This window comes from Fulmarus glacialis, unplaced genomic scaffold (assembly GCF_000690835.1).
Source record: "Fulmarus glacialis isolate BGI_N327 unplaced genomic scaffold, ASM69083v1 scaffold44728, whole genome shotgun sequence".
NCBI lineage: Eukaryota > Metazoa > Chordata > Aves > Procellariiformes > Procellariidae > Fulmarus > Fulmarus glacialis.
Genome location: NW_009229742.1, coordinates 21,480 through 32,594, shown reverse-complemented (window position 1 = coordinate 32,594; position 11,115 = coordinate 21,480). Strand labels below are relative to the sequence as shown.

Below are 11,115 nucleotides of genomic sequence, written 5' to 3'. Positions count from 1 at the left end.
TCTCTTCTCCCAAGTTACAAGCAATAGGACAAGAGGAAATGGCCTCAAGTTGCACCAGGGGAGGTTTAGATTGGATATTAGGAAAAATTTCTTCACCAAAAGAGTTGCCAAGCACTGAGTCGCCATCCCTGGAGGTATTTAAAAGACGTGTAGATGTGGTGCTTAGGGACGTGGCTTAGTGGTGGACTTGGCACTGCTAGGTTAATGGTTGGACTTGATCATCTTAAGTCTTTTCCAACCTAAACGATTGTATGTTTCTATTGTATGATTCTATGACTCCCCACTACAATTTTAGCTAATGAGCTCATTCTGTCTTTAAGGCAAACACTGCTGCTTTTATTTTAAAATTATTTTAATTTCCCTGTCTGTTCTGCCCCCATGTGCCCCTCCACCCTGCTCTGTGTGTACTCAGCACCCGTCTGGAGGAGCTCCTGGGGGGTTTCTGGGTATTGCCCTAACAGAAATAAACTGTGCGTTCCCCTTGGACAAGGTGGCAAAGTCCACACTGTCCTTTGGAGCTGACACAGTTAAAAGCAAACCAAACACTTGGGGAAATCTTAAGAAAAGGTGGCTCAGGTTTGTGGAGCCTTGCTCTGAAATCTGAAAACCAGCATGGGCAGCCAGGTGAGATGGTGTGAAAGCCAAAAATGTGGCCGAGGTTTTGCAGCAGGAGTGATGTTGGACTACGTGGATGCCCCGGCTCAGAGCAGGAAGAGCTCTTCTCCCTTATCTGGGGAGCCATGTACGTGCCAGGAGACCTTTGTTCTGAATATGTGGAGGAATAAAGTTCAGCAGAAATAAAAGGGCATTTCCCCACTGCCTTGGTTCACGTTGTGTCGTGCTCTCTCTCTCTCTTGCAGCTGCGTAAATGAGTATGGAAGATTATGATTTCCTCTTCAAAATTGTTTTAATTGGCAACGCCGGTGTGGGGAAGACCTGCTTAGTCCGTCGCTTCACTCAGGTAAGGTTGGCCACCTCTTGGATGTGTGATGTTGGGGTCAGGACAGCACTGGGATGGGAGTGTGGAGCCCGTGGCAGTGCACCGAGAGCTTCGCTGGCATTGCAGCTCCGAAGCAATTTGTTGTCCGCACTCTTGGTGCGTGCATCATCGATCTTGCGTTGGAGAGAGCTCATCCCTCTCTGAAGATGGAAAGTCCTCTCTGAAAGCCACTGGGAAAACTCCTCCTGATCTGAGGTTCTCTAGGCTGGTTATAAGGACGAACACATCTCCTGGTGTGCTCCCATGTGCCTTCTCCTCCCTATCTCTCCTGCCACTGCACAAAGCTCTCCCTGTTATTTGTCATTAGTAGATAATTAAATAATCTGGATCCTGGGCTGTCAGTCCAATGTTTTCTGTTAAACACCAAACCTTTTTTGAGGCAGAATAACAGGGAAAGGACCAGGCTTCTGTGATCCAGGGCAAGAGAAGATTTTGCATGATGTGCTATAAAACATAAGTTGTGGGTTTTTTGTTGCACTCTCCACTAGGGATTGTCAGTAATTTCCCCCTTCACTGTTAATTTTAGTTTTAAAGCCATGGTGATGTTAAACACTCTCCAACCGCATGTGACAGCCGGTGGCAATAAAGCTAGTCAACCCCAAAGGGTTAACTGCAAAAATCTGTGGCCACTTCTGCTGTTCGTCCTTTGGCAGCGCAGCTGCTACAGGGGATGGATGTTCCCCCAAATCAACATGACTTTGTAGACGTAGACACCAGAAATCAAAAAGCTCTGTTTATGTTTTTTTGGTTTGCTGTCGCTCCTTTCTGATGGTGCTGTGATCAAATACCACCAGCCTCATGCCGGCCCTTGCCATTGCTGTGGCACTGGTAGCGGCTGGCACCGTGCTTCTCTCCCGAAATGCTCTGCAGGGATGTGGCCCCAGTGCTGGGAGCTGCCAGAAATGCCTTTCCATGCCATGGTGTGTGGTGGAGGGGAGAAGGAAGGTGTGAGGTTGCAGGAACAAAGGCATCTCATCCCACGCGGGTGCTCCCACCTCTTTCAAGGCGTTGGGAAGCGGGACAGAGGGTCTCCATCTACCCTTCCCCTGCCTCCTCCAACTGCACAGAAGCAGAAGGGCTTTTCCTCTCTTTTTTTCCCTGTATGCATCCTCCTTTTCTTCTCCTGTTTTCCCACCTCTCAAGTCAACCACTTGCTACACAGCTAGGGAGGTGTAGGCAGCGAAAACATTGTGGGGTTGAATTATGGTAACCTTTGTACTGGGGAAATGTCACGTTTTCCTCTCTAAATGTGATGGAAATAAGTGTCTGGGGAAGGGGACATGGGAGAATTAGTTTGGGGGATGGAAAAGGGTGAGGATTGGCACCCAGAGAGAGCTACAGAAATTTACTTAACGAAACTCTGTTTTCTTTCAGGGGCTTTTCCCACCGGGTCAAGGAGCCACAATTGGGGTTGACTTTATGATTAAAACTGTGGAGATAAACGGTGAAAAAGTAAAGGTAGGAGCCTGATGGTTTTCAGTGTAAACTTGTGTGGCGGTACCGTAGCTGAAGTTTCTCACTGCTGGAAGGCCTGTGGGCATGTGGGGAAGCATTGGGCTGCCTGGCATGGCTCAGGCAATGCTGGGTCTAATGATCTTTGTGCCCCTCTCCATAATTACCATCAGGATCATAACAGCGAACCTACTCTAAGGGAGAAAATGGAAAGGGGAGATCTTGCAAAACTCTGTCCTTGCTTAGGAGACACTGAGACTGGTTGGGGTTGAGGAGGCGCAAAGAAGCGCTTCAGTGCTACCTCCACTTATGGCATTTCTGGTAAACCGAAAACTGTTGCTTTCTCACTGGGATGTGCTCAGTGAAGGTAGTCTCCTGTGAGCTCTTGAAATGGCCGGTGGAGGAGAGCAGGCTTCTGGACTTGTGCAGTTCTGCACAGCAAAGGCTCATCTTCCACTTCTGCCGAGTTACAGATTTGGGAGAAGATGAGATGGTCACAATACTGATGCTTTGGTCAACAGATTGAAGTGAGAAGGGCAATGTCCGCATTAACTCTTTCACCCTCCAAAATAGGGTGGTTGCAACCAAACTGCTGCTGGGAAACTGTCCTTGTCCCGTGCTAACTCACAAACTGAGCCTGAGCATCACTTGGCAGAGAACTATTTTGCCTGGCTCAAAAACACCAGGGATCAATCCCATGCTTTAATGGGATCCATGGTTGGGTTCCAGTACCCAGAGATGTTGGCTGGCGCCGCTTCGTTCATTACTAGAGATTTCACTAGAGCTACTGTGGTGCTCAAGAGGCAAGAGAAGAGTATTGGTTAGCTGAGCCTCTAATGTCAAGGTGTCTAGGATCCCTGAGCTGTTCCTGGAACTACTCTGCCTGCATTAAATCCAGGTGCATCAAATTGAAAAACACGGTTTTTCCCCTTGTTGCCATCATCAAATCTAGTAGAGAGCAAATGGGAGAGCGGCAGCAGTGTGACAGCAGCTGGATGTGACACTGAGACCCATTTTTAAGCTTGTGCTGAGATGGAAACAGTGGACTTGTGCAGATTTTCAACCCTGGGTGTTTTCACCTGTATTTCAGTGCAGGGTTTTTTTGAGAAGAAAATCAGGTGGTGCGTTCCTAAATTTAGGACAGATTTTAAAAGCCGTGATCATGTCAGCAGGCTGCCACCCTGCTGCGTGAGGAGCTGTACAAACCTATGGCAAGTGATGGTTCCTGACCAGAGGACCTTCCAGCCTAAGCAGGTGAAGGACAAGAGGTGTAAGTATCTTCCCCTGATAAAGACCGAGTTAATGTTCAGCACATCGGTGTGCAAGTGGGACAGAGCAGCAGGGAGGAAAGCACTGAGCATCACCCCTGTGGTGTCAGTGCTTAGTTCAGTGGTTGTGATGCTCATTAGCGGGCATCTGGTGTAGAGGGGTCGGCCAGGACATGGATGCTGCTTGTCCAGGCTCCTCGGACAGCAGAGATGCTTCTTTCTGCCAAAACCAGCTCCAGTGGAGCAGCTCAGAGGATCTAAGCTGGTAAATGGCTTAAGTATGGCACTGAAGATGGAATTCATTTTTTCCCTTATATACCTGGCTTAAACCAGTTGTCTCAAGATTGCCCTGGTCAAAGGAGAGGGAAAAGCAATCTCAAGGAAGATGAATCCCATCCACTTCAGACACCTCTCCTTTCCAAGCATCTGGTTCCCTGTCAAGTATAGATGGAGCCTTAAGAGCATTGCTTATATCTGAGGTCTGGTTTTTGGGCAGGTGAACTCACCCTAAGGATTTGTCTGCGCTTGACTTGTTGCTCTCATGACATAATCGTGTTTTAAGACTAACTTGGACTGAGGATGCAAACTCCTTAAGAGAAAGTTGGGAGCAGTCATGCCAGAATGGGCTATCTCAGGGGCAAGGAGGATTCAGGGAAGCTCTACAAGCTAAATGCAATCTTGGCAGTGTGGTAAGCCCCTACTGCCCTGCAAACGTCTGATGAATGCACAAGTGTCCACCCAAGCAACTCTTTCTTCATCACCTTGGGGCTGGCTTGTGTTTCACAGAGCCTTAGCAAGTGGTAGCTGGTATACCAGCTATATTTCTCATAGCAAATAATGAGTTGTTAAATCAAAGTCCCTCTCCCGACCCCACCAGTGGAGTAAATTGGAGTCACTGGAGCTCAGCTACAATGACCAAGCTTGGGAAGAAGCATAGCACGATACATTTGGGCATTTGAATGAGCCTTCTGGAGTCTGAAAGGCAAACGGATTTCTTTCAGGGAGTGATCTTGTAGCTGAAACTTTTTGAGTAAGCAGTGCTAGTGAGAATTTTTTTAGGAATGACTCGGAGCACAGAGCAATAAAAATGACATCAGTCGAACAAGGCTCTTCTGTGACTGCTACCTCATTTCACAGTGCCAGAGCCGTGACTCCGCTTCTGTGCTGGCCAGCATCTCCTGCACATCTGCTGGGAACCAGGGTGAGATAGCAGAGCTGTTTACTGAAAAGGTTTTCAGACTTGAAAATAAATGATAGGTTTCTGGGGAAAAATACTTTCCAGCTTTCAAAATTGCATTTGAAAGTCAGTGGAGAGGGACTTGCCTAGCATGAAAGCTGTGTGTACGCCGTATCAGGTATGAGCGGCTACTAAGGCTCGCTGACAGATGAGCTGAGACAGGACTGTGCAGTTGAGGGGGCTTTTGATCTGCCTGGCCTTTTCTAATAAAACCAAAAATATGTACACCACCTGTACTAAGAGGCTACACAAATTCAAGCCAAGTAGATAGCAGTCATCATGCTGGTCAAAGCATCCTCAGTGCTGCAAACAGAGGGCTATGCTATATGGACCTGTGATCTTACTGTACTTGGAAATGTTCATACGCATAAAGCTAAATGTATGTGCAAATGCTGGGAGAGTGGGAAGCATAAGCTGGCTCCCAGAAAATAAACATCTAGGTTTTCTGCAGGCTAGGTCAGGCACTTTGGTTCCTCTGAAAAAAATGGTACAAGTAAAATAGTTGCTGTGAAATGTTTTATTTGGCAGAAATAATCAGTGGTGTGAAGTGTGAGATGTGCATTTTGTGTGCAGGAAGAGTTTATCAGTGGCTGAAAGGTCAGGGGCTCTTCCCTGCCTCCTGCACCCAGCTCACAGGTAGACTCATGGCTGCAGCCGGTGAGAAACCCTCTCCCCCAGGGCAATTTTGCTTTCAATGTCTGTTATATTAAAGCGGTGGGAGAACATATTCACATCAAGTTTTTATCAGCTTGGAGATCTTCTCAATAAATGTGAAACATATATAAGCTGGAGTTAACCAGTAGACCAATCAGTAAATGTTTTTCCTGGGAAATAGCCGAGCAACAACAAAACTATCTGTATTTTTCCATCTGCCAGAGTTCGGAGGCTGGTTTGTTTTAATGGGGATTCGTTTGTTATCTGAATTTCATGTGCAAGTAATTTCACTTAATTGTGTGTCACTTAACTGCAGGTGCCAGGTTCAACCATTTAAATACAACTATGCCGAGAGATTAAGCACAAAGGTGCGCAGGAGATGAGAGCCAGCCACAAATTACTTTCTCTGCAAAAAATGTACTTTTTCAAAATCATACCCCATGTCTGAAAGCTGCTACTGGGAGCTCTCATTTCAAACCAACACATTTATGATGAGTAGCTGGCATAGTTTGACTTTGGAACTGGGCAAGAATAAGGTTTTCTTTGTTACGGGCTGCTGAATATACGGAAAAAATCTCAAACACTTTACCTTTTTCTTCCCAAAGTACACAGGATTCTGGCTGGAAATCACCCTTTCACATATTTAATTCCAGGGAGGGGTGCTTTAAAAAAAATAAAAGCTGAAGCAGAGAAGTACTCTTTTATGTTGAAATGTTTTAATTTTGGATGTTTGTTACTTTGACTGCCTTTTTGAAGAATTGAGGTTTTGATGACCCACCAAAAAGTATCAGATGGTCAAATTATAAAAACAGTATGAGTTTAGGTTGTACTGGGAAATGTATGTTCTCTTCCTGGACCCAGAGGGTTTGGCAAACACTCATGACCTCTTTGGTACAGTTAAGGACATGTCAACCAGTTCTACATGTTGGGAAGGCAGGCAGCGAGCAACTGGGTGAGATGGCTGAAGTTGTAGAGAGGCGATGTGTTAGAGTCCTTGGATCAGCCTTCAGCTGAGCTCCTTGTTCAATCCTGTGGTTTCCACCCATCAGTGCATCATCTCAGGATAACTGTAACTAGCTTTGGGAGCTAGAGGAGAGGCTTTCTTATTTCTTCTTGGGATGGATGCTGCTGTTGGTTGGACTTCAGGGGCAGGAGAAGTGACTTTCTCCCTCCAGCACCTGCGTTGTAACTCCAGGCCAGCAGGTCTGTCCACAGCAGAGGGAGATGCTAGAAGTTGCATGAAAGCCCGCAGACCTGCGGCTTCCAGGGGCCATCAGCCCCAGTGCCAGCTGACTTTGTGCCTTGCATTTCAATCCGCGAGTGCAGGAACGGAAACAAAAAATGCTGGGGGAGGGGAAGCCAAAGGGGAGCAGAGCTAAGTGCTTTCCCAGCACTGGTTTTACCCTGAATGTTTTTTTAAGGTCAAAACAGTGCTGCTATCAGATAAAAAAAGTTAAATAATTTTGTTTCCCCTTTTACCACCCTTCCTTGTTATGGCAAAAGCTGCAGATCTGGGACACAGCAGGACAAGAGCGATTCCGGTCCATCACGCAGAGTTACTATCGCAGTGCTAACGCGTTAATCTTGACCTACGACATCACCTGTGAAGAATCCTTCCGGTGTCTCCCCGAGTGGCTGCGAGAAATCGAACAGTATGCCAGCAATAAGGTCATAACCGTGCTAGTGGGTAAGTGACGATTGTCCCTAGTGGGGTGGTGGTGCAATGAGGGGGTGAACTGTGCGTGTCAGGGGTTTGGTGGCAGATGGAGGTGTTAGCAGGAGGAAAACGTGGCATCTGTGTGAACTGGTGGTGCAGGATGTTCAAACTGGTGCAGCAGATCTTGTTGCCAACCAGTTGTAACTGCAGGTGGGCACGGGGTGTCTTAAACCCAGTGCTTGGACCATTCCTTCTGCAGATAATGCCAAGATGCTGATAGTGATGTTCAGGAGACCACAGCCACTTCTTGAAGTGTGGTCCTGTCTCAGGTCTAAGGCTATTGCATGTAGAGGTGGATACTTCCCACCAGTTGGTCCCATAGGGACTGAAGTGTTGATGGTGCAGCTACCAACTGAGCTAAGAATAGAGCAGTTTCCTTTGTAACTCCCAGCTCGGAGCTCTACAAATGTATAAGGATCTGCTCAAGCTGGGGTTGCCTGTGGGTTGCTGCACCCCATAGCTGTGGGACAACCAGAGTCTTGTCTCAGGTGTCTCAGGATCTGGGAACCGCATCAGGACGTGGTGGTTGTGTGGATCGTAGCATTCATAGGTGGGGCAGAGCTGGAAAACTGGTATTTTTGCATGGATTTTAGGGAAACTAAAAATAAATAACTGAATGTTATGTTAATCTGTAGAGCTTCAACTCAAGCTAAAGCAGGCCTCAGGCCATCTGTCTGCTACAGGCAAGGTGAAGGTTATTTTGCCTACCCGTGCTTTTCCATGCTCTGCTTTCAGCATCTGATGGTTAGGACTTGGCTTTTGAAGGCCCAAGGATATATAAAGAACAATGGAAAAATAACCTGGGGAAAGCCAAAAAGTTTCATACTGCACTGTCATTATCTCCTTTAATAGTTTTTTGTTTAAAAGAAAAATCTAGAGGATTGTAAAATGTGTTTAAGGTGACTTTAAAAATCTTTTGACTTTTACATGCCCCAGTGGTATTCCAAGTGAGCCTTGGGATTTAAGGAGCTTCTGTACAAGAAACTTATTATACTCCATGCGAAGGGTATGGCACGTGTACAAACGGTGCAGAAATAATTAATAAACGACTAACAAATGTCTATGTGAATTTCTAGGGTACATTAAGTTAATTAGCAGCATCTACAGCACAAAATATAGATGATAACAGCCATTACACACACTTTGAAGATGGTGACACCCATAAACCACTTGTGTTGAGTGATAATTTGTTTAGAAAGGTAATTTCAGCATATGCTGCAGGTCCAGGAAACTGCTTTGTCAGAAAAGAAAGGGCATCTCAGATAAGAGGAGGGCAATGAGACGTGGCTTGCCAGTGGAAGTGCAGTCTTCCTCCCACTAGTTCTCACAAAATTGCTGGTAGAAGCGAGGCCAGGAGATGTTTCCTCCAGAACCTGCTGAGTCCACAGACACAGCCTCCTGTTACCGCAGGTCCTGGTCTGTTATCTTCTTTGTAAGATTAATTTGTGGCAAAAACATCATGTTTGAATTGAAGTGGCCAGTAAGAGGGTATAATCATATCAGACGCTTGCTTGAGGCATTTTTTTTTCCGAGCTCTCCAAAGGAAGGGGCTGGTTTCTTGCCCCACCTTGGTCTGCGAGTGCCCCCCAAGCCCGTCCCTCTTCAGCCTCAACAGCCAAATCCTTCACGGGAATATTGAAAACAGCCTTCCGTGCCGGGCTTCTTTTAAACCTTGTAATGACATGAGAAATATCGTGTTTAGTGTCTCACATGCTATAATTGACATTTTAAGTGCTCCTCAGAGCAAGAACAGGAGAATTTTCGATAGATATTAAAATGGAAATCCTTTAATGTTGGTTGATAGCAGCAAACAGATGCACTGGTGCTAAATTAAAGCTAACTGACTTGGGTGTTCACAGGGCATATTCCATTAAATGAGCTGATATTAAATGAACTTGGTCACATGTATCAGGGAGTCCATTATTTGGAGGGGAGAGCAAGCACTAAGGGTTTCACATCAGAACCACTGTCCATACGTATACACAACACCGAACTCTTCTTTATCCCTTATCAACTTCTGTTTCTCTTGTTTTGGAAGTCAAATTAATTCCTTTTCTAAAATCTTTTATCAATGCAGGTAATAAGATTGATTTAGCTGATAAGAGGGAAGTCTCCCAGCAAAGAGCTGCAGAGTTTTCCGAAGCGCAGGACATGTACTATCTGGAAACCTCAGCAAAAGAATCGGATAATGTGGAAAAACTCTTCCTGGACTTGGCCTGCCGGTTGATCAGCGAGGCACGACAGAACACCCTTGTGAACAATGTCTCATCCCCCTTACCAGGAGAGGGGAAAAGTATCAGCTACTTGACTTGCTGTAATTTTAATTAAAGAGCTGGCATGTGATTTCCCCTTCTGCCATGGGCCAAAAGGATTTTTTTCTTTTTTTTTTTTTTTTGCTGGGATTTATCTCCTTGAAGGGAATTCCTGCCACTTTGACCCATCAGACTTACCCTGAGTCAGGTTGCAGACCTGGAAGCATGGCAGGCTGACGGCTCCAGCTGCATGGCAACGTAGCAGAATATAACACGGTTTAAATTTCATTTTTCTTGCAGTCTCTGGAGCGGGTTAGGAAAAGGAGAGTTGCACAAGTGCTTCATGTAATGCAGAACGTGAGCTATTGCATTTCCTTCTATGGGAGACTAGAGCAGCCTCTCTTGAAGAAGATATTGAAGAGATCAAAATCTCTTTTACAGAACAATATGTTTCATCCTTTTTAAAATAAAAAAAAAGAAAACCAACAATGAACACAGACCCTGAACTACACTGGCAATCTTCCAGGCTGCCAGTGAGTGAGCTCTTAAGACATGTATATAGCGTCTGCCCGCGTGTCTTTGTGGAGGACTCTGGTGTTTGAAATAGTGTTATGTCTCTCATCTACAGGCACTTTCATGAACATGGAATTAAAAAAAAAAGTTACAGATACCAACATTTTCAAGATTTAAGAAGACGTGGATACAGCTCAGTTGCTCCCTTTGGTGCTAGCAGTTCAGCAAATATTCCATAGACTAAATGTAGTCCTACTACATTACTGTCCTCTGAATGTGTAACTTAGACTGGTTAGGAAAAAACACTAATTAGCACTGTTCATTAAAAAAAAAAAAAAAAGAATCTTGTTACCTCTTTTTCTAGGCCTGAACATAGTGGGAAAGGACTGTGCTGCTTTGATATCCAAAATAAGATAAAAAGATGTTGCAGAAATTAAAAAAAAGAAAATTAACCGTCCCTCCTCTAATTAGTATGTCCTAATGTAAAAAAATTAGCCTTGGGAAACATTATTGGTGGAGTCGGAAAAAGCACACCAGACATGACCAAAATCTTGTGCGTGCATGGATTGTGTATAAGGGTTCAAAGAGAGCACAGTGTGAAGTGGCAGTCTGCGATATGTCTGGCTTAAAAATAAAGCTTGTAGATACAGTTCTTGTTGAAAGGCAGGCGTACAATTTTGTGGAGTTTTTTTTTATGCTAAGTGGAAATAGCAATGGGTTGCAAGTGGTATCATTCTGTCTGACCCATCCAGCACTCACCTTGTGGAACTGCTCCCCAAGACGCTCTTGAAGGTATCTTCTTGGCATCTAGTCTCCCTGCTAGAGTAGCTTTCAGGTTCAGGGCTGTAGAGTAATTTAATTTACTTGATGCTTGGTACTCTTAATCTCAGACTCCAGTGTGTGTGTAACTGTTTAGGCAATTTCTTTCTACAAAGCCCCTTAAGCGGAAGCGCTATGGAGTTTGCGGTGTTATTACACCTCTAGTGCCATATGTGAATAATGCATTGCTAATTTACACGTTG

At 45.3% G+C, this 11,115-nt stretch overlaps 1 protein-coding gene across 1 annotated transcript; it reads left to right on the top strand.

Annotated features, from left to right (window-relative positions):
- Positions 1-857: 857 nt before the first annotated feature.
- On the top strand, positions 858-10,140 carry RAB30 (RAB30, member RAS oncogene family). The gene is made up of 4 exons (XM_009583962.1): positions 858-961; positions 2,375-2,458; positions 7,115-7,298; positions 9,406-10,140. Exons 1-4 carry the CDS (start codon positions 869-871, stop codon positions 9,654-9,656), a joined length of 612 nt encoding a protein of 203 aa, XP_009582257.1. The 5' UTR covers positions 858-868; the 3' UTR covers positions 9,657-10,140.
- The last annotated feature ends 975 nt before the right edge of the window (positions 10,141-11,115 follow it).